Source organism: Mustela nigripes, chromosome 9, assembly GCF_022355385.1.
Source record: "Mustela nigripes isolate SB6536 chromosome 9, MUSNIG.SB6536, whole genome shotgun sequence".
NCBI classification, from domain to species: domain Eukaryota; kingdom Metazoa; phylum Chordata; class Mammalia; order Carnivora; family Mustelidae; genus Mustela; species Mustela nigripes.
In genome coordinates, this window is record NC_081565.1 from 544,562 (window position 1) to 566,541 (window position 21,980).

Genomic DNA, 21,980 nt, shown 5'->3' on the forward strand with positions numbered 1-21,980 from the left:
ACCCACCGGCGGGTTTTGGCAGGGACTGAGGCCAGCGTGCCCCAGACTCAGGAGTTAGCCAGGATGATGGTCAGCAAGCCCAGCGCGGTTCCCAGGGGAGGCTGGCTCCCGGCTCTCCCCACAGCTGGTGGGGCCACCCCTCTGGCCTCCCTCCCCTCCAGAGAAGGCATGGGTCTCAGCCAGAGCCCCAGCCTCTGTTCCCACCAGATGGCCCTGGGGCATTAAGAACTTGGACCCCATTACTGCCCTTGGTCTGACCCCGGCCACTTCCAAAAGATCCTGGGCCTGCCTGACAGCCACACCTGCACCGCTGACACTGAAGCTCCCAGTCCATCTGGCGGCCAGCTTCATGCGACACCCTCACCCACAAGGGGTGCCTGGTCGTGTGTCCTCACCAGGCCCTCTGCCCCTGCCCGCCCCTCGCTGGGCCATGTTGTCCCTTGGAGTGGCCTGGGCTGGGAGGAGGTCTCAGGGCTGGTTCCACGCTTGTGGCCTTGAGACCCGCTGCAGCTGCTCGGGGCGGGCACCTGGGGAGGCTGGAATGAGAGTCCGCAGCCCGGCCTCGGCCAGGTGCCCGGCCAGCACCTCGCTCCTTCCTCCGTCTCCGTCTGCCCGTGTGGCCGGCGCCCCAGGACCCAGCGGACAGTGATTCTGTGGTCCTGACGGCCCTTCCCCCCGGCAGTGTGGGGTCCCCTCTGGACAGGGCTTCTCTGGCTGCACCGCTGAGTGTTGACACATGTCCTGTCCACTTTCAGAAGGGGTTGACAGGCTTCAAGTTGGAGTTCAGAGGGCGCGATGCACCGCGGGTGGGACAAGCCCCCGCGCCAACAGTGCTCCCAGCTGCGCGGTGGGTGGGAGGGGCAGGAGCCCAGGTACGTGGACATTTGGGGCAGGTGGGGGGTGGGTGGCCCGGACAGTCACAACCATGGCCCCCGTCAGGCCACTGGAGGTGTGGGCGAAGGACAGCAGGAAGGCTCCCCAAGCATGCGCTGACCGCCTCGGGCAGAACGGTGCAGGCCTGGCCACGCGGGGCCAGGGTGTGATCTGGGCTGGTCAGCTGAGGTCAGAGGGGGAAGAGGCCGGGCAAGGCCGAGAGGGCCCTGTGGGCACCCTCAGTGTCACCCTGTTGGGTGACTGTCCCAGACTCCTCCAACAGGAAGACAAGGCCTGGCGCCCAAAACATAAAGTCTGGAGGTGCGGCCATGTCTCTGGGGACCGAGGCCCTTCCCCTCTCTGCTCTGTGCCTCCGAGGGCTGCTATCACGGTCCTACTGCCCGAGCCCCGGTGCTATCCAGAACCCTGAGGCAGCCAGGGGCAAAGCCAGCCCCAACCCGGCCATTCACCAGCCTCTGAAGAGACAGGGGAAGCCGGACCCCCTGGTGCCTTCCATGGGGCGAGGAGCCCTGCATGCAGCGAGGCCTCCCGGTTGGCAGGAGGAAGGTCCCCCCGCACAATCTGGGGGACCTCGAGGCTTAGGGAGAGAGCAGCACGGGCCCCCCCCCCAGCCAGGGTGGGGGTTAGTGGCAGGTTGAGACACATGCCCTGATGTCAGCACACCGCAGCCTGAGGCTAAATCATGACATTCAAATGTCAGCGTCCATAAATAGTTTTCTTGGCCACAGCCCGCCTGTGTTCCCACATGGCCCACGGCTGCCTTCTTGGGCACCCACGGGCCCTTGCAGGGGAATGACCCAAGCCATGGGCCCCGGCTGGCATCTGATGGGGGGAGGTGGGCGCTCGTCTTCATTTTGAGCAATTGCCAGCCCCAAGCAGAAATGGGGCCCCAGAACCAGGGGCAGCCAGCGCCTTGGTGGGCCACGTGGGGCCTGGATGAGGACAACAGGCCTGGTTTCCACAGACCCACTGTCCACTCAACCCAGGATATGGCAAGACAGACCTGGCTGGCCTCAGGGCTGCAGATAGAGGAGGCCGTGGGCGGCCGTGGATTGGGTCTGGGGGGGGGCGGTGTCCGCCAGGCAGTGACTGCTCCTTCCGTGTCCTGATGAGGCAGGGACCAGCGGATGGCCGGCCGGGACTGTGGGGCATATCCCCTGCCGGGGCTGGGGAGTGGGCTCTGTTCCCGGAGCCTCACCGCTGGGTAGCCCGTTCACTACCTACCTGCTGAGGTGGGGCCTCTGTGCATGGAGCACATTCATAACAAACACAGACCCCAGAGGTGTCTGAGGGGAGATGGGCATCAGAGAGCATGAGACGGGGCCAGCCAGAGACAGGAGGGGCCTCAGGATAACCCTACAAGGGAGACAGGCCTACCCCGCCAAGCCCTGCACCCCTCCCTGGATGGGGGAAGTGGGTGGGGAAGGGTCTCGCAGAGCATGGGGGAGGCAGGCTCTGGCAAAGACAGCTTCTTCCTCCCCCAAATTGGAAAACCCATTTCAAGGCACAGGTGGTGGTGGAAGGGGCCACCTTTCCTGGCCTGACTCAGTGGCCCCGGGCAGAGGCAGGAAGGAGAAGGGCCAGGGGACCCCTGCCCTGAGATCAGCCCCGGGTCATGCTGGCTCCCCACCATGCTGGGCTCATCATACTGTAGCTGCTTGGCACCTGAGCTCCCACTCTCTCCACCTGGTCTGCCAAGCCCCAGGTTGGCTGTCACTTCCTCCAGGAAGGCCTCCAGGCTCCCAGCCGTGTCCTGGAACATAGCACTTCCTTTGGAGAAGTACTTTGGGGCTGCTCTCTCCCTTGGCTGGGATCACAGTGGGGCAGGGCTACTGTGACGCTCAGGCAGGTTTAGACCCCGGGGTACAGGGCTTGGGGTTCCAGACCACTGCCTGCTGTCTGAGGGCCTGGCTCCACTTGTCTAAGGTAGCAGGACAAGCAGGACTGCTCCCTAACTTTCTTAGCCTGTCCCCCGGTGCCCCCCGCTGCCCCAGGCAGGAGGGGTCCCCCAGCCCCCCTCACCCTGGGTCCTGGCGCGGGAAGGCAGGCGCAACCGTTTGCTTTTGAATCTGGGCCGGTGTCCTGAGTGGCCCTTTCAAAGGCCGGCCGGGGGCGGGGGCCGTTCCCAGGCGCGCCCCGCCCTCCCCGCCCGCCCCTCCTCCCGCTTTCCCACGCGGACCAGCCGCCGGCTGGTTCTCACGGCCCGCTGCCCCTCCCCCGTCTGGGAACGGCTGCGCTGCGCCCGCCGCGGCTGGGGTGCCCGGGAGCCCCGGGATGGGCCGGGCGCCGAGTGGGGTTCCTGGAGGGGGTGCCACCCCGGGGCAGCTGAGGTGGCCCAAGGGGGGGCAGACGACAGCCCCCCAACCCCCAAGGCCTGAGGCTGGAGGACATCCTCTGGCCCAGGTTCTATGTGATCTAACGCAGGGCGGGTGGTGACAGCCCCCCACACCTCACAGAGGGACCTAGGGGGTGCCTGCCCTTTTGCCTGGGGACAGAGAGCACTGACGGCTCACTGGGGTCTCCCTGACACGGGAGTAGGAGGTGGGGCTTCTGTTCCTCTCCGGACAGCCTGGAAAGGCGGGGCACCCGTCCTCACAAATGCGCAAAATGTGACTTCAGGAGACAGCGATGGCTCCTCACACAGAAATGTGTCCCACGCTGTGTCTGAAATTCACATTTAGGGCCCAAGTTATCCCCTTGGGGGTGGGGAGGGGCTGCTGTGACCTTCCCGTGTGGGGCTGGAGGAAGCCGGCAGCAGGACGTGGCCACCTGTCTGGGCCCCGAGGCTCACACCACTTAGCTTGCCCACCCGAGGGAGCTGGAGCAGGGCTGTCCCCCACCCAGCTGTTAACAGCCTGGCCTGGGTTGTCGACCCCACTGCCCCCACACAGCGGAGTCTGCACGTCCAGGTCCTGAGCGGGCCCTGGGCTGTGGCTGGCACAGGGGAGGAGAAGCTCCCAGGAGCTTGGTGCCCGGGGTGGGGAAGGGACACCCTGCTGGAAGCCCACCGGCTCGTCCTGCTCTGGCCACCTTCCGGGCTCGGGCCTGCAAGCCTCTGAGGGGCCTGGGGGAAGGGCTGTGGCCCTCCCATGTGTCCCTGGCCGGAGTGACCTGGGCAGGCAGTGCTTCCCGGGCACGCCCTGCTTGTCATGCATGCTGTATCCTGGATACTGTGTCTGTCCCGCCCGGGGCTTTCTTCCCATTCCACTCGCTGCCCTTTCCTCTTCCCTCGTCGTCAGAGTGGCCTGCAGGCTCAGGGATGTCTGGGACCTCTTAGGAGCCACGGCTGCAGGGCCCTTGCTGCTGGTCTCCGGCAACCCCTCATCCACCCTGCAGGCCTGACCACAGCGCTAGGGGCAGGTCCTCAGGAAGTCAACGTGGCCCTCCTGTCCTGGCAGTAGGAGGCGAGCCTGGCGGGATGCTAGGGGGTGGGGGGTCTGGCTCCAGCGGCCAGGCGACACCTCCCTCTACGCCAAGGTCCCAGACCCGGACTGCCAGCCTGGTAAGGCTGCTTCCGTCTGAGCCTGTGCCCTCCGAAATAGTCTTGTCCTCTCCCACCGGCTCGGGAGGTCCCCTCACTCCCATAGCAGCCCCAGGAAGGAGCTCGTGTGCTTCCCAGCACGGGCACACAGCCTGCTGGCTGCTCATACACAGACACACTCCCGGGGCTGGGGAAGCGCGGGAGGTCCCTCCACTCACCCTGAGATACCGTCACACCAGTCCTGTGTCCACACCGCAGAATGCCCAGTCGCACGCACTCCCACTCACGCCTCTGGCCACGGCTCACGTGCAGACACACGCTCAGCCGCTCTGAGGCCGGGTGCTCACGGGAGCAACAGCTGCAGGCCTCCGGCCCACCCCACAGGCCCAGGGCGGACCCTCCCAGGGACTCGATCACGCCGCACGCTTAGCCCCTGTAGCCCCTGGCCCCACAGAGGGGAAGAGCTGGGCCCAGGGGAATGGACCTTTCTGGACCTGGGCGCGGGGCAGGAGCTGGAGCAAGGCCCCCGGGAAGGCTGCCGCCCCACGTCACGTCACGGACATCAGAGGTGGCGGCCACCGGACGGCTACGAGTCTGTGGCACAGCGAAGAGCTGTTATTGTCGTTTTTTACAATTTTGTTTATTTGAGAGAGCGCGCCCACCGAGCTGGGGCGGGTAGGGGCAGGAAAGGGAGAAGCAGGCTCCTTGCTGAGCGTGAGCTCCGTCCCAGGACCCGGCATCCCGACGCCTCACCCACGGAGCCCCCCAGGCGCCCCTGGAGAAGGTTTTAAAACCCAACGATAAGGAGTGCCTGGGGGCTCCTGCTTTCGGCTCCTGTCGAGATCCCGGGGCACCGGGGTGGAGCCCTGTGTCGGGCTCTGGGCTCGGTGAGCCTGCTTCTGTCTCCCGCTGCCCCTGCTTGTGTTCCCTCTCTGTGTCTCTCTCTTTCAAATAAATAAAATCTCTAAAAAAACAAAAACCTCCAAATGGCCCCAAGAAGGCCAGTGCAGCCTTTGCAGCCACGCACTCCCCCCCGGCTCCTGGGGCCTGGCCCTTCTGCCCCCAGCACGTGCCCCCGGCCAGTGGGACAGCAGTGACCCCCCACGGATGCCCCGTGCTCCTCAGCTGTGGGCCGCCCACGGCTCTGCAGATCCCCGGCCCCTTGGCCTGTCTCCAGTGGAAATCCGGCAACATCCCAGGCCAGGGGCCGCAGGGTCTTCACAGCAGAGCTGGCTGAGGCGCTCATCTTGGAGGAGGGTCGCAGCCCCAGCAGCCGTCTTGTACTCGGAGCGGGGAGCGGGTGTGGACGGCCTCCCCGGGTGTTGCCGGGACAGTGTGGGAGAGTGGGGTGTGCAGTGGACCCAGGCCTCAGAGCCCCCGCCCCGTCCGGAGAGGTGTCAAGCCAACACCCCAGGCCGGGGGTCTTTCATCCCGGCCCTTGGCCATGCACCGGCACCATTTGTTGGGGTGGCTCTGGGTGAATGAGGGGGTCAGGGCAGACAAGCCAGCCTGGGAAGGCCTCAGGACCTGCCCATCTCAAGGCAGCGAGTGTGGACAGTGAAAAGAGGCGGCACCTGGCAGGGGCCAAATGGGCAGAAACCACCGTGGGAACAGGGACACTGGTGTCCTGTGGCTGAGCTCTTCCAGGGCCCCCACCCCCGACGTGAGCATCTGAGATGCTGGCCGCCGTAGGTGCGCTCTGGGAAGGCGGGAACGGGAGCCCTTCTCGGTGACAGGCTGGCTTTTCTAGGTGGTGGGTTGAGGGGATGTTGATTTTCTTCTGCTCTTTTATGTTTTGCCATTTTCCTAATTTGCTCTAAAGGACCAAGAAATGACCGATGACTCTAAAACATGTCATAGCTTCTGAGCCGAAGCCCCCTTTGGCCCTGCCTGTGGGGTCAGAAAACCCCAGAACATGGCCTTCCCAGGTCTGCGTAGATGGGACTGGTCCTTCCATCCCTCACTGGGCAGGGGTGGGAGCCGCAGGCGCCGGTGGGACCGTCTGGAGCTGGAGCCCGAGCCTGGGCAGCACTTGCCATGAGGCCGGAGTAAGGTTGCTAAAACCCAACCCTTGCTCGGAAGAGTGGCGACCGGTGACGGCGGGATACAGCGTGGCCCCAGGCCCAGTTCGCAGATGCGCCAGGTGCCCCCTGGGCAGGGACAGGTGGTCAGCCTCCAGTGGGGAGCTCAGGTCACAGGCCTGGCTGCCGGCTGAGGCCGGAGCTTCCCCCACAGCCTCCTTAAGAGTGGGCCCTTCCGCTGGGCTCCGAGCCGGGGCAGGTGCCTTCCTGCTGCCCCGCACCCTGGGGAACGTGGGCTCGCTCTCATGCGCCCTGCCCTGAGGAGCCCCAGGTGTGGCTCCTGCCCACCCTCTCTCCCTCCCTCCAGGCACCCAGCAGAGCGCAGCCCTGAGAGGGGCTGGCAGGCTCTGGGCAGTGCTGCCTCCCGGCTCCTCTCCACTGTGCCCCTCTGGACCAGCTGTCCTCTGGTTGTGCACACCAGACCCCCGCAGGCCCACACATTAGGGCCACGTGTGTGCAGCCTGTGCGCCTGGGACGGGTGGGTATTCAGAGGAGGTGGGTGCCCAGAGCAAGTGAGCATCTGGGGGGGAACACAGACATTTCCAGGGACATGGAGCTTGGGGTGGGCGCTGTGAGCTTGCCTGTTGCTCAGCTCTGCTTCTGTCGGCCACGACCACTCCCACGGGTGGGTATGGCTGTGATTCCTGGGCTTGGAGCTGAGAGCAGACCCGCTCTCGGGCATGGCTTCCCACACCTGGAAATGGACCCCTCAAAGCCCCCCGCTACCCCCTGCCAAGTCATGGCCTCAGAGGAGTGGACAGCTAACCCAGGTGCCTGCTATAGCCTTTCCTCACATGCCCGAGAGCCCGGAGAGCAAGCCTCCTGGAGGAGTGACCAGAGCAGGCCTCCCCACCAACACCCAGGCCCTAGCGGGGAGCAGGGGGCTAGAGAGGGCGGGCCTGTCCAACGCCATGCCCGTGGGCCCCGCCAGTCCCCAGGACCAGTCCCCGCTGGCCGCCCAGCCCCCAGGAGACAACGTCCCACCTGCGGTTTTGTGTCCCTGCCTGAGGCGGCCCCCGGGACAGAAGGAGTTCCCCGAGCTGGCGTAGGTTCCCGGCAGCGGTAGGCGCTGTGGGAAGCAGGCAGGCAGGTGGACCCCCGGGACAGGGAAGCCAGAAGCCTTCCTGGCCACTCCGGCCCCTCTCACCGGCCGGGCTCCTGGGGTGGAGGCCAACCCTGCCCTCAAGCTCCCGGACTGAATGGGATGCCTGGGACCTGGCCTCACTCACAGGCACCACCCAGCCCCTGTCCAGGGCCTCCCCCAGGACCCCCACTGCCGTCTGCCCAGACCCACGGGCATTCCAAAGCTCGGGTTTGTATGTCCCCCAAGGAGGAGTGGGCGTGGCTAAAGTCATCGCACCCCACTCTCCTGGGGTCCGTGTGAGGACCTTGGTGTGGGGCCCTCCTGAGCCCAGGGCCCTGTGACTGGGAGCAAGTTACTCAGCCCCTCAAGAAGCCCCCTTTCTGCGGAATGAAAGGGCAAGGGCTCTGCCTCTGTGGTTTTGGGGAGGGGCCTCCGCTGGACTGGCACCAAGCCCATGACCAGACACGCGCTAGGCTGTGAGCCCCAAAGGGCACGGTGGGCCAGCAGGCGGTCCGGCGAGGGTTGCCAGGCCCCGCGGTGGGTAGGAGAGGCCCTCGGTGTTGGTCCTTCCTGTAGATGGGGAACGCGGCGCAGAGGGGTGAGCGTGCAGAACCGGCTTTTCCAGGTGGAGGTGGGGGGAGGGCAGGGCCTCCCAGGGCCCTATGGGGTGACAGTGGGGCCCCGACAGTGGGCAGCGGCCGTGGGAAAACCGGCCCCGGTGGTTCCCGAGGGTGGGGCCAGGTCCTGGGGATGGCACCGGCCGTTTGTCTAGGTGCAGTGACTCAGCACAGGAGCTGGCTGCCCCGCCCAGGTGTGCACACCAGGCCAGGTCCTGGGGAGGGTCCCACCCCCTCACCCCCCCACCCCCCACCTCCCACCCTCTTGCCGCTGCTCTGTCCCTCTCAAACCTGCCAGCTCCAACCCCCCGGGAGGCCTGCGCAGGGAGAGGAGGGGCCTCTGTGGTGGGCAGCCCAGGGCAGCAGTGGAGGCTCTGCTGCCCCCTAGTTCCCACTCCTTCCCCAGGCAGGCCCCCCACCCTAGGAAGGCCCCTGGATCCATGACCAGGAAGCCAGGTGCCCCCCCGCACCGTGCCCCCCACAGACTCCCTGGGCCACAGGCCGGCCCAGCTCTGGTTGGCAGAGTCAGCCAGGGGGACGGCAGGCCCCCCAGAGAGGCAGGAGGAAGGGTCCTGCCTGGGATCAGCCCTGACCCAGCCCTGCCCCGGCCTCCCAGCCGAGGCCACCGCACCCATGCTGCGCTCCCAGGCCTAGCTCCTGAGGCCGGATGTGGAGCCATGAGGCCACAGGTAAAGCCAGCTCACAGTGTCGAAAGGCCCGTGGGAAAAGGGCGTGTGGGGGTGGGGGGGCACCGCCTCTGACGTGGGCACACCCTGAGGCTGCAGGGGCCCGTGGTGCCGCCTAACCACCCACCCCTGGGAGCCATGACATCCAGGGCACTGGCCCGGCGCCTCCGGGAGGGGTCCAAGAGGGCTCCCGTGAGTACAGATCATGGCCCCTCCCCCCTGAGGCCTGGGAAGCCCCCAGGCCCTGCTCTTGGCTCCACTCCGTCCTGCTCTGACGTCCGGAAGGGCTGTGACCGCTGTGCATGTCTCCACGGGCACCTGTGCCTACCGGCCTGCGAGCCTGGTCTCTAGGGACCTGGGCCCTCCTGCTCTCCCTCAGGGCCCTGCCCACCTCAGGCGGGAGCCCTGGGGTCCCTCACCCTGTCAGGCAGGACCCACCGGAAGGCAAGCCCGGGGCAACTGTGTGGGGAGGGCAGGATGGCCCCCAGAAGCCCCCGCCTCCGCCAGGGTCACCGTAAGGCCAGCAGGGCTGGGCTCCACTCCTGACAGGGGCCGGTGGCAGGACCCCAAACAGAAACAGAACTGGCTTCCTTGATCCCTCACAGATGCGGTGCCCAGTGGGGACCGTCAAGAAACACTGACACTGAAATGGCCTGGCTCACCCCAAGACCAGCGGAGGGATCAGCCATAGGGCTGTTTACCCCGACCCTTTAATGCTGGACCCTGTGTTCCCCACCATGCGGAGCCAGCCCCAGGCTGCCTAGGCCCGCCTCACTTTGCCCTCGAGACTCAGGGGTTTGGGGAAAACAGCCCAGGTGACAGCAGAGTGCCACGGGGTCTCAGGAGCTAGAAGAAGCTATCCAGGGTCCACTAGGATCCAGAGCAGTCAAGGAGGGCTCCCAGGAGGTGGTGTGCCCTGTCTTGTGGAGACGGGAAGGGATGTGTCATTTGTGTCTGTGAAACCCCCGAGCGAGACCCAGAGCTGCAAGGGGCACAGCCTGACCTCAGCACCCCTCTGTCCCTAGGAGCCCCGCCTGACTTCGGCACCCCTCTGTCCCCAGGAGCCCCACCTGACCTCGGCACCCCTCTGTCCCCAGGCCTGTAACTGCGACCAGTACCTGAAGGTCTCCAAGGAGATGATGAAGCAGCTGGTGTGGCTTGGCAGCCAATGGGAAGTCCCTAGCAGCACAGGTGTGTGTGCCCCACGTGGTTGGCCTCGGGCTCCGTGGGGGTCTGTGGACAGTGGCCCAACAACGGGTACTCCCAGGACCAAAGTGCACGTGTGGCCAGGGACTGGGGAAGGACAGCACATGACGAGCTAAGGTCACAGGGACCAGGGAGCTCCGACACTCAGCATCCCTCTGGGGTGGCCTCCCCCACCCTCTGTCCGGGAGGCCCTGCACCAGGAGCACCCACGCACCCACGCAAACCTCTCATGCAGAGACACCTGCACGCTCGCGGGCCAGCGCACACGCACCTGTTCCCTCACACACGCTGTGCACATGTGGCATCTGCTTGCACACCTCCGCACCCCGGGCGCTTGCCACTGTGTGAAGGTAGTCTAGCGTGGACGGACAGCCAGGAGGGCAAACCCCAGAGGTCCCCCGCAACACCCAGCCAGAGGCCCAGCCTCAGTTTCCGTGTCTGTGAAACGAGAGGGTGCAGAGCAGCGGGAGACTCTGAAGTGGCTGCGGGGTCCTGCGCGTGCCCGGCCGTACCTATCACTGGCACCTCCGCCCTCTGGAGAGAAGGGCACCGGAGGGAGCCTGGCTGCTGCTCCCTAGGCTCCCGGCCCTTCCTCGTTGGAGGGCAAGGACGGGACGGGGACATGCGCGTCTTGGGACCCTCTCTGCGGGCTCAGCCTGAGGCCCGGGGCCTCTCCAGGAGGCCGACCTCCCCACTTGTTCTTCCCGCCTCCCTCTGAGCTTTGGGGCCAGAGCGGGGGGCCACCCACTCTTCAGGTGAGCCATCGTGATGGCCTGGTGGGGCCCCAGCAGCTGTCCTCTCTCCGCCGGGGGCCCAAGGCCCGGGCGGGGAGGAGCCGAGCATGCGCAGTGCCGTTCGCTGGCGCTGGTGCGGGGCTGCGGTCCCCTCCAGCCATCGGCCCATCCCGGTGTGCGGTGGTGGGCAGCCCTCCCGAGGGCCACCTGGTACCTCGGGGGCCTCCAGGTGGAGGCTGAGACCAGCCAGGGCAAGCTAGGGAGGTCGTGGCCTTGCTGGGTTCCCAAGGGCCGTGGGGCTGGGGTGAGGGGCTCGTCCCATCAGACCCGCGCTGCCGCTGATCTGGAGCCACGTGGGAAGGTCAGCGGAACCCAGGAGGACCCTTCTCCCGCGCGCTGGCCAGTGCTCCTCAGCCCTCACCGCCTCGGCCTGGCCAGCTCCCCGGCACCTCCCTGCGCTCCTAGTGGGGATAGGAACCCTCTCGCGGAGTCAGGAGGTCGCATCCCAGGGTCTCTGCTAGCACCCTGAGCTCCAGCAGTGCCCCTGGGCCCCCGCCCGGCTGAGGGCTGTTAGGAAATGCGCTCCCCTGGCAGGGGCTTATCTGCTCATCGCTGCAGACGGTATGACCCCGCCCCCAACCGCCAGTTCTCAGGCCCCCAAGTGCCCTAATTGGCCAATCTCACGCCCAGAACTTGTTTCCCAAGGACCTTTGAGCCCCAAGAACATTCCAAGGTGTGCGTTCCCATGGGAGGGGCCCAGGCTGGCACCAAAGCCCCTTAGCCCCCTGCCCTTTTCCCTTTCTCCTAAGGGTGGGGGCAGGGGCTGGGTGCCCGAAGGCGCATTGTGGGCCCTGGAGCTGCCAGGCCCCCTCCTTAGGACAATCCCTGATGTCCTTGATTGATTGGCAGGTGATGAGGCCAGCCCCAGCGCAGACTTACAGGAGGCAGGTGAGCCCTGGGATCACTCCTTGAGTACACAGGGCCCCACCCCAAGCCAGGGTTTGTGCCCCAGCCCAGTAGAAAGGATGGTCCTGTGCCCTAGGTGAGGGGTGGCGGCCAGTACCAGCGGGGAGGGCCAAGGGTCCACGGGTAAGATGAGGCAGAGGGTTGGGTGGCCGGGGCAACACGGGGAGGAGCTGCAGGAAGGAGTGGGATGGGGGTCGGACACCCAAAGGCTGCGGGGGTGTGAGTGTGCTTCCCCTCTCCAGGCTCAGCCCCGGAGGAGGCCCCTGAGAGCTGCACCCATGACCTGCCCTGCCGCTGGCTGGAGGCGGCCGACCTGCAGTCCCTCGCGCCCGCCGTCCTGGGCAACGGCACCCGACTGCAGCTGGCGGGGGTCCCGGAGGGCGTGCTGCAGCGGCCGGGCCCCCGCCCCTTCTACTGCTGCACCGGCTGCGGCAAGGTCTTCTGGGAGGGCTCCCACCTGGGCCGCATCACCGCACACTTCCGCGAAGTCCTGGAGGGGGCCTCCAGGCCCTGCCGCCCCCCGCCCTGCCCTGTCAGCGGCACCCTCTGAGGACCGGGCCCCGGGCCCCGCTGGTCTGCACCGCCCTCCCAGGCTCCCTGCACACCCCCCAGGGCTCCCCACCGCATGCCAGCAGGGCTCCGGCCCCGCACAGAGCCTGGGGCAAGGTGGAGGGGCTCAAGGTTTTCCACACGGGCAGGATGCTCGGACCCTGCGCCGCACCCTGCGCCGAGAGCCGCCTGGCATTCGGGAATGAGGCCGGCGGAAGCGGGAAGGGTACGCCTGGCGGAGGGAACGGCACAAAGGCCCAAGGGGGGCCCAAGTGGCTCCCCGAGCACGGGGCTCAGTGGGCTGGGGGCGGGGGCACAGGCCCCCCCACCGTGCCCGTGGCCCTCTCCCTTTGCTGTGGCAGCCCCTACCCCCCGATCCCGCCACTACCCCACTCTGCTGGCATTCTCAGGCCAAGGGCCAAGCCTCCAGGCCAAGCAGGGCAGGACCTTCCCCCAAGTAGTTCCCAGCCAGGCTGGCCCTCTGGGGTCCTCCAGTTCCTGGGGAGTAATATGGTGGGGGGGGAGCTTCCCAGGGACAGGGTAGCCAGGCGACGCAGCCACCCTCTAGGAAGACATCCATTGTGTACTGGAAGGCCATGGCCTGGAGGGGAGGTGGCCCCTCTGAGTCTGTGGCTCTGGCCCCCTTGCTGGCCTCCTGCCCCCACCCCCCGCCACATGGAGGCTGGGCGGCCTCCTCTCGTGAAAGAGGCAGCAGCCAAAGTCAGAGGGGGGCTGCACACAAGACCCTCTTCTTCATCCACTCGGAGGGAAACTGAGGCGCAGGCACTCATGGCTGGCACCCCGAGGGCGCATGGGCACCGGTGCCAGGTGGGCAGGGAGAGGAGCCTAGACAGCACCTTGCCCTCGCTGCCTCCTCCTGGCTCACCCCCCAGGAATGTGCCTCCCCCCCACATCCCTTTCCTGTCCTTCCTGCCTGGAGCGGAAACCGGCTCCGATTTGGCTGAGGAGCCCAGGCGGAAGCTTCAGGGCTGCTGGGGCCTGGGAGCTGGGGCGGGGTTGCCGCCTCTGCCCAGGTGTGATGGCCTCAGACCAGGTGGGCACTGGTCGTGCCAGGCCTGCCCCCGCCCGGGCTGGGGGTCATGCTGAAAGACCATACAGACGAACTGCCACATCCCCCAGCCTCCTCTTTCCCTGGAAGTGCCCCCAGGTGCTCAGACAGACCCCAGCAACTCTGGGGTCACTGCACAGACGGACGGAGAGGCTCCGAGGCCAGGGTCAGGCTGGGTGGGCTCTGTGTCAGGGCCAAGTCAGCAAACTAGCCTCCCCCACCTTTTGGTCACTGCTGAGCCTGAGGGTCAAGCTGGGCTGCCAAGGTGAGCGGCAAGCCCGACGCCCCCCCCCCCAGGGGCGGGGCACCCTCTGTGGTTGGGGTGATGCTTCCAAGAGCCAGACCGCCAGCCTGTCCTAGGCGGCAGCCCCGAGCCTGCTCTCCTCCCGCGGGGTAAGGAGGGAGCCGCCAGGGTGCTGGCCCCACTGCCAGTCCCAGCTGCTTCCTGGAAGTTCTCCTCCGACCCAGGGCCCTGGGGTGGGTTGCAGCTGGCCCTCAGCAGAAAGAGGCCAGAACAAGGGACAAGCGTGGGGAGACGGGAGCCCAAGTCTCTCTGCTGTTCCTCTGGGCAGGCCCAGCCCCAGCACCCCTCTGCCCTGTGTACCTCTAGAGGGAGAAGAAGGCGGCCAAGCGGCCCTTCTCAGTGTGCCCCTCACAGCGGCGCTGGTGCCACCGAGCCTGCCTCCCACCTCCCCACCCCTCTGCTGCCCAGGCTGGCTGTCTCCCTCCGGGGACCCTCCGGGGCTCACATGCTCGCTGCCCTCCTAGCCTGGCTCTACAGCAAACCCCGGGTCCGGAGCCATCAGAGGGTCCACCCAAAGAGCCTTCTGAGGCCCCAGGATGCCTTAGACCCCCTTCCAGGCCAGGGGGTCAGGCACCATGCCCCCAGGGTGGGCTCCCGTCCCAGTGCCAGGCCATGCCCTGCAGCCTGCCCGGCAGGCCAGAGCCGAGCACTGATTGTCTGCCGCAGTTCCTGCCCTGGGCGTCCTTCCTCGGCTCTGGCTCTGGCCGAGGGCTGAGTGTTTGTTATTTGATCTCTATCCTCTCTCGGCCCTTCTACCAGGTGTCTGGGCTGCTGGGAAGAAACACTCTCCTCTTTCCCACGCTCCCCGACACATTTTAATGAATTAGCTGGAAGCCCCGCCCCCACTGCCCGCCTGCTTGCTTGCCTCCCTCCCCCGCCTGGTGCCTTTAAGGTGGCCGCAGGCCTTGGCCCAGCTCTGGGCAGCCGCCTCTTCTGCGTGGTCCTCCCCAGGCTGCCCCACCCAATCTTCCCGGCCCATATCCCAGAATGCTCCCCAGGCTGCCCCACCCCTGCCCACACGGCCTCCCCACCGCCCACTGCTCTGAGTCTGGAAAGGAAGAAGGGGCCCTTTGCGACCCCAGCCTCCGCCCCTCCATGGCCCTGTGGGTTGGCGCCCCTGGGCCAGGATCCTCGGAGCTGATGCAGAGAAAGATGGGGCACAGCTGCGTGGTCAGAGTTCAGTGGGTCTCTACGGATCCCAACTCAGGGGTTTCTCCCTCCCAGCCAGGGAACCACTGGCCTGTTTGTGGAAGTGATACCACCAAGAAAGCCACAAACACCAGAGGGGGTTTCTCTGAGCCCCAGGGCAGGCCTGAGCCATGGTGGGCCTCTCCCCCTCCCTCCAAGGCATTTGGAACAAATGTCTTCCTTCTGGACTGCTCCTTCAGCAAACGGGGTGAGGGCCCTGGGACCCCTCTCCTCTCCTTTCCTCGACCGGGGCAGCTCCTAGCGTGTGGAGCAGACCGGCTCAGAATGAAATGACCCACCCCCAGCCACGGTGGAGAATTCCATCTGCTCCCCAGGGACACTGTGACCGTCACCTGAACCCCACAATGGCAGGTCTGGCTACACCTGTGCGACCCTCACACAGAACCCTGGCGGTGGCAGGAGACAACCTCTGCCTAGACTCTTATGGCCACGCTGGTCCAGCTGGGGGGCACCCAAACCACCGATTTCGTGCCCCGTGGTGGCGGCCGCACGTTCCCACGCGGAGCTCACAGGGCCCCTTTGTCTGCCTTCCCTGAAGCCTCGCGGTGTCAATGGGGCTTTTCTCCCAGGCTCTGCTCCCTGGCACAGCAGGGTCTCCAAGATGCCCTTCTTCAGGTCCGGGGACCTGAGCCCACCTGGGCTAGGGCCTGTCTTGGAGCCCACTGCCTTCTGGGGGCGGCCCTGGGCACCGTCCAAAGCTGAGGATGTGTTCTCAGAGGGCCCTGCCGTCCATACCCAGCCCTGTTCCCGGGAGAAGCAGGGGGCTACATGCCTGCCTAGCAGGTCACAGCCCTGCACGGGGTCTCATGCTGGCTCACCTGGTCTGAGAGTCACGGTCCAGAGGGAGTTACAGGCCCCAATGGACAGGGCCTATGCCCTCTTTCCTGGTACCAGGGAGTTGTCGGGAAGGGGGTGCTGAAGGTGACCAAGTATGGACACCTGCCCTCCAGGTGTCCACACTCCAGCAGCATCTGTTCCCAGGCCCCCTTACTGGGCCCAGGGACACTTGCGGCTAAGATTAGCGGGACAAGGGAAGGGTTTCTGATACCAGCAGCCCCCAGGTCCCAACCACGGCTGGACCTAGCACAGAGCTCCGCCAAGCCTGGGCTTACCCAACTGCACAGTGGGGAGCTCCTGGGGGGACCAAGTCTGAGCGGAACAGCTGGACCACCAGGCAGACCGCCAGCCTCGGGGAGACCAAAGTGAGGGACTCCGGGAGCTCCAGCCGTCAGGAGGACCCCACAACTGGCCGCTGCAGTCAAGCCTGAGGGTAGCTGACCAGAGGCAGCCAGCCCTGGGTGGCCTTACCCAGTTTTGCCTATGGTTTGGTTGTGACTCCCCCAGAGCACACAGCAAGATGGGGGCACCCCACGCACGTGTCCAGACCTGGACCAGCAGGCAGACAAAGCATGGGAGCCCATCCCGAAAGGAGGCCTAGCAGGGTGGTCTCCCCTGATGAGGCCTGGCTGCCTGGTGGGAACTCCCAGCAGCTTCTGTTGGAGAGCAAGCTCCCGGGGGGGCTCCCCGGCTGCCCCAAGCCTGCTGCTTTGAGACCATTCCTGCCCGATTCCCAGCCACCGCAGCCCAGCTATAAACTGTAAAATCCTAATGAGGAAATTTGGCGGCAGTATTAGAGCATCAATAAAAAATGGGTTTACAGTTTGGAAATGAGTCATTTCTGGGTTTCCTTTCCCAGCGGCCCTTGGCGCCTTACCTGGGGCTGCTCACCTCCTCCCCCCCCCCCCCACACCACCACCACCATCCCTAGTCGTGCTAATGGAGGTGGCCCAGCAGAGGGAAGCAGGCCCTGAGGTCCCGCTGACTGGCCTTACCCCTCCCCTTGGAGGAGCTTCTGAGCGGGAGTGGGGTGGAGAGGGGCGGCCCCAGGCTTGCTCTGGGGTGGAGAGGGGCGGCCCCAGGCTTGCTCTGGGGTGGAGAGGGGCGGCCCCAGGCTTGCTCAGGTAGACCCCTGCTTCTTGGTCGGGGCGGCGCCGCGGAGTTCGGCTCCTCAAGCCAGCCAGGCTGGGGAATAAACGCGGGATGACCGGGCCGCCAGAGGAGCGGCCCGCGTGCGGGAAGGACCGCGTGGCTGTGGTCACACGCCCGAGCTGTTTGTGGAGTTGGCCCCCGCCAGGAGCTTGTGTCCTGGAGGCCAGGCTGGGCCAGTCTTGTCGCCGCGCACCCGGCGTGCTAGGGACGCGGAGGGTCTAGGGCAGGCGCTCCGGAAAAGCGCGGAGCGAGACTCGGGTCTCTACCTGGGCCTCCCGGCTCTGAAACGCCCGCGAACCCACCATGGGAGGCCGCCCTCGGGTCCACCTCGGGGCCGCGCTCGGCCGGGGATCAGGCCTGGGTCTGTCCGAGCCGGGAGCTCGGAATTCCCCGGGTGGCCGGAGGGAGCGTAGGCGGGACGACGGCGGAGATGCGGAGAGCCCCAGGGCGCGTGGAGCAAGGACTCCCCGCTCCACCTTCCCCCACCCCCACCCCTCCAGGCCCCCTCACCGCCAACCACCGCCACCTGGCCCCCCGCCGGCGACCAGCGCCCCCTGCGGAGAAGCGCGCTGCAGCCCAAGCACGCCCCGCCCCCGCCCGCCCCCGCCCCGCCCCGACGTGGGCGCCGCCCAATCGTAGGGCCGCCGGCGCGCGCGTCACGGGTGCCCCATTGTTATGCAAATATAAAGGGGGGGTAAAAGGCGGCCTGGCGCGGCGGGCGGGCGAGAGCAGCTGCGCGTGGGGAGGCGCGTGGGACCCGCGTGGGAGCAGCAGCAAGCAGGGACCGGGAACGCGCGGCGCCGCCGCCGGGCCCACAGGCCCCCGCGAGCGCAGTGCCCGCCCCCGTCGCCCGCCCACCCGGGCGCGGCTGGATGCGGCGGGGGCCCCGCGGCGGCGGCGCCCGGTCCCCAGCGCCCGGAACGCCCAGGAGCGGCGTGCGGGGCCCGGGGGCTCCGCGCCCTCCATGCGCCGAGGCGCGCCCCGAGACAGCCAGGGGCCCGCGCCGCAGCCGCCGCCGCCGCCGCCCGCGCTGAGCCCCGGCGCGGCCCGCGGCCCGCGCCCGGCGGCAGCATGAGCCAGGCCGAGCTGTCCACCTGCTCGGCGCCGCAGACGCAGCGCATCTTCCAGGAGGCCGTGCGCAAGGGCAACACGCAGGAGCTGCAGTCGCTGCTGCAGAACATGACCAACTGCGAGTTCAACGTGAACTCGTTCGGGCCCGAGGGCCAGACGGCGCTGCACCAGTCGGTCATCGACGGCAACCTGGAGCTCGTGAAGCTGCTGGTCAAGTTCGGCGCCGACATCCGCCTGGCCAACCGCGACGGCTGGAGCGCGCTGCACATCGCCGCGTTCGGCGGCCACCAGGACATCGTGCTCTATCTCATCACCAAGGCCAAGTACGCGGGCGGCGGCCGGTGATGCCCATCCCCGGACCCGGACGCGGGCCTCGAGCGTGTCGTCTGCTGTACCTTCCCGCCAACTACCTCGGTGCGCACCGGGCTCTCCGGCCCAGAGGCCACGACGAGTCAGGCGTGCGCGTCCGCGCCCACGGGGGCCGCGCGGCGCCCGCTGCCAGGGGTCGACGCCCCCGCGCGGCCGCCGGGACCCGGGCCGAGGGCTTCCCACGGCCCCGCCCGCCGCCTCGTGGTGGTGGGGGGGCGTTGTGCGGGAGGTGGGGGCGGGGCGCGGGCTGCAGCCCCTTTGAAATTTGAGTCTCGCTACCAGCAAGTTCGGAGTTCCCGAGACACCGGATCCTCCGGGCAGAATGTTTTCTCCCGAAGGTGGAAAGCGGGCGTCGGGGACGCCGGCCTCGGGGCGCCCCGCCGCCCGCAGGACCCGCGGCCGAAGCCCGCAGTCGCCTAGGGGCCACGGCGGGGCGTCTGCGGCCCGGACGCGCGATGGTGGAGACGCTTCGCTGTTCCTGGGGTTCTAAACTATTTATCATGTGTGTGTATATTTGTGGGTGAAGTTTGTGCGCCTGATTTTTTTTTTTTTTTTTTTTTTTTTTTGGTTTGGAAAATACTGTGCGTGGTCATTGCGATTATAGGGGAGATGCATTTCTGTTTCCTAGTCTTAAAACTAAAACTTGAGTCTGTCGTTTCTTGGTTGCACTGAAAGTACCGCCCCGCCCGAAGGCTCTCCCGTGCTAGTCCCTCTGCCTCGGTTCTCTGTCCCCTCCCCCTCGCCCCTGCCTCCTCCCGTCTCTCCTTCTTACACTCGGACGCACAGCTCCGAGGGAGCTGTGGAAGCCCCGGGCCTCCCTCTGCCCTCTCCTGGGGAGGCCACCATCCCCCAAACCTGCTGGCTTCGCGGAGTCTCCTCGGCAGCACGGGTGCTCGGGTGTGGCGGTGGGGGGCGGGGCGGGCGGGGATCAGGATACCTTTTCTAGTGAGTTCTATTACAGTTAGTCTGTTGAACACTTTTTTTAAAAAAGTAAATGGATTTGCCACGATTGAATGTCATAACATTTATGACAGAATATAAAATATTAACATATTTTAAGCCAAGTTTTAGGTGTATTTTTTGAATCTTGGTTATAAACCCAATTTTAAAGGGCGTTGTATCCAGCGTTGTGAAGGCAACAGTGTACCCATATTTATATTTTTATAAAATACCTATAAGACTGTGAATCTCTTGTGCTAATTGCTGAGTGAGTTGAAGGACTGTTTTGCCCCTCTTCGGTCTCCCGGAGCTTCAAGGACCCGATTCGAATCCGAAAAATCCTGTCATGGGGGAGGGGCCGCGCGGGGACCTGGGCCGGAGGCGGGGCTTCTGCGTCACTTTCTGTCCCGAAAGGCGCCCTTCCTGGTCTCCGAGGTTCCAATTTTCTATGCAACCCCACACCCCTTGTTGTTTTGATCCTGAGAAATAAAAGGGAGGCTGAATTATTCAAATTTAAATGAGGCTTCCCCTGGGTAGAAGTGCTGCTGACCCTTCGTGCAAAAATGGGGAGCACTTGAGGACACAGGTGGGTGGAGGCCCTTTGTGCGTGGCTGGTCAGCCCCGGGCAGTCATCTGTGGCTTTTTATAAACCCTTGTGTGAGCAGAATATATTGATAATGTCAGTGAAACAAGCAGACATTGAAACTGAGGCACAGATTACTCCAAAAGGAGTTTTTCTGTAAATTTTTTCTAGATGCAAATACCTTTTTAATTATGTTAATTAATGTTAAGACTTTCTAGGCTTATATGGAAGCTGTATGTGGGTCCTGGTATGATCACTTCTAACTGGATAAAGTCAGCACATTCCTGAGTGTACGAAATAGACTTGTAGCCCAGCATGAAAAATTTATGAATAAATTTTTCATTAATTTTTTTTTTTAATTAAAAAAGTTTGTTGCTTCTTCTTGGTCTTGGCACCCAGGAGGAGGGTCAGGCTGCAACATGCTGGGTGCCGTCTCCACAACGCTTGGCTTGTCTTCACCAAAGACAGCCTGGCTCTGGGCTCAAGGGCCAGCCCCAGTTGGCCCCATATGGGATTCGTGAGGTGCCGGGGGAGGACCCTCTCCCAGCTGAGGGGAGCCTAGGCCACCCTGAGAGCGCTCAGAACCAGCCCACAAGCCGTTTCCCCAGCTACCTGGCAAAGCGGCTGAGGCCTCTATGTGGAAAGTTCTTGAAGCTCTTCCCACCCCCGAGGCAGCCGGAGATGAAGCAGGCCCTCAGATGACCGGGCCCTTCTGCCCACCACCGCTTTCCTTTGCTGTGGCTTTATGCCGGACCATGGGCTGCGCAGAAGGGGTGTTTCTTAAATCTGGGGAACATTCCCGCTGCCCCCTCCTGTCCACTGAGAGTCCGGTTTGTTCTCTCCGTGGGTGGCATCTGGGCACTGGGGACGCCAGCCTGCCCCCGGGAGCACAGGCCCCAGGGTAGACCGTGCCCCTGGGTGTGCGAGGGGAGCACAGAGCTGGGCGTCTGATCCTCGCCCTACAGGATGAGCAGTCTCTTGGCTCACAGACCTGGGATGCCCCCAGGGCCCTGGGGCCTTATGAGAACAGAGTGCAGGGGAGGTCGGCAGTGGACCCCGAGGAGGGAGAGCTGGAGAAGGGAACAGCGTTTTCTTGTACCTCGGAGCCCTCTACAGCAGCCAAAGGGCGACAGCTTCCTGTCAGCCGGTCCTCGGTCCCAGTCCTGCAGACACACTGCCCTTCCCACACTGGCAGCTTCCAGGTCCTCCTCTGCACAACCTGCTCTGTTCCGGCCCCGAGGGCTTTCTGAGCCTGTTCTCCTTGGACACCCGTAGAGGGGAGGGGAAGATCCGATGTAAACCAGCTCCCAGGGGAAGCGGTGCCCACTGCACTGGCGGGCAGAGTGCACGGAGGGTGCCAGGCCTGCCAGGCCTCAAAAGGGGAAGTTGCGAGAATGTGGGCTTTGCGGGGCGTTCCGGACAATGCAGTCAGGCCTGGGCACTATGGGTGGCCCGCGGGCAAGCAGGACCAGACCTCCGGCTCCCTCGAAGGCACTGTCGCCCAGGAGAGATGGAGGAACCCGGCTCAGAACCCGCAGCTAACGCTCAGTCCCAGCCTCAGCTGCCAGGGAGGGGTCTGGTTCCCAGGCCCCGTGGAGCAGGAGCACTGGGACACCTCCCAGGCACCAGCCGCCACCCTGGGAGATGGTCTGCTGTCCGTGGCTCCCGAAAGTCCTCCCTCTGAGAGACGCATTTGACTGAGAAAGGCTTTGTGCTCCTCACAGAGAAATCGTTCTCTCTCAGGCACAGACAAAAAGGAGGCCAGGCCCTGCTCAGCCCCACAGCTGTGGAGGAGGCCTGGTGGGGTTTGGGGGTCTTTCTTCCCGAGGTGCTGCTCTGTGCACAGACGCCCCCGCCCCCAGCCTGGGTCCTGGCTGCTGGTGAGGGACCCTGGGGTGCTAAAGACACCTATTCAGGGACGGTTCACGGCCCTTTCATTGGTAGTGGCCCCAGGACACAGACGCACATGACAACCGCATCCCTCCTCCCACCGTCTGGGGAAGGCAAGGCAGGCAGGGCAGCTTCTCTGCCCAGAATGTCTGTGCTCAGGAACCAGTGCCAACGGGCCAATGGTGTCACCTGGGAGCCCCTCCCCAGGTGGCCCTTCAGGGGCAGAAGCCTCCTCTCCAGCCTTTGTGGCCAGCATAAG

The 21,980-nt window shown here is 65.4% G+C and overlaps 2 protein-coding genes across 9 annotated transcripts in view; both read left to right on the plus strand.

Annotated features, from left to right (window-relative positions):
- EXD3 (exonuclease 3'-5' domain containing 3) overlaps positions 1-16,560 on the plus strand; it is a 78,835-nt gene extending 62,275 nt beyond the window's left edge. For 3 of the 8 annotated variants that reach the window (XM_059410200.1, XM_059410194.1, XM_059410196.1), the window contains 3 exons: positions 9,941-10,034; positions 11,693-11,731; positions 11,992-12,392. In XM_059410200.1, the coding sequence (XP_059266183.1) occupies positions 9,941-10,034; positions 11,693-11,731; positions 11,992-12,299 (441 nt within the window). In that variant the 3' untranslated portion in view covers positions 12,300-12,392. Of the gene's footprint in view, positions 1-9,868; positions 10,035-11,692; positions 11,732-11,991 lie in introns of all 8 variants that reach the window. The other 5 variants (XM_059410190.1, XM_059410191.1, XM_059410198.1 and 2 more) reach the window with 5 other exon arrangements.
- A 1,338-nt stretch (positions 16,561-17,898) lies between these two features.
- NRARP (NOTCH regulated ankyrin repeat protein) lies at positions 17,899-19,496 on the plus strand. The gene has a single exon (XM_059410202.1). It carries the CDS (start codon positions 17,941-17,943, stop codon positions 18,283-18,285), a length of 345 nt encoding a protein of 114 aa, XP_059266185.1. The 5' UTR covers positions 17,899-17,940; the 3' UTR covers positions 18,286-19,496.
- Positions 19,497-21,980: the final 2,484 nt, after the last annotated feature.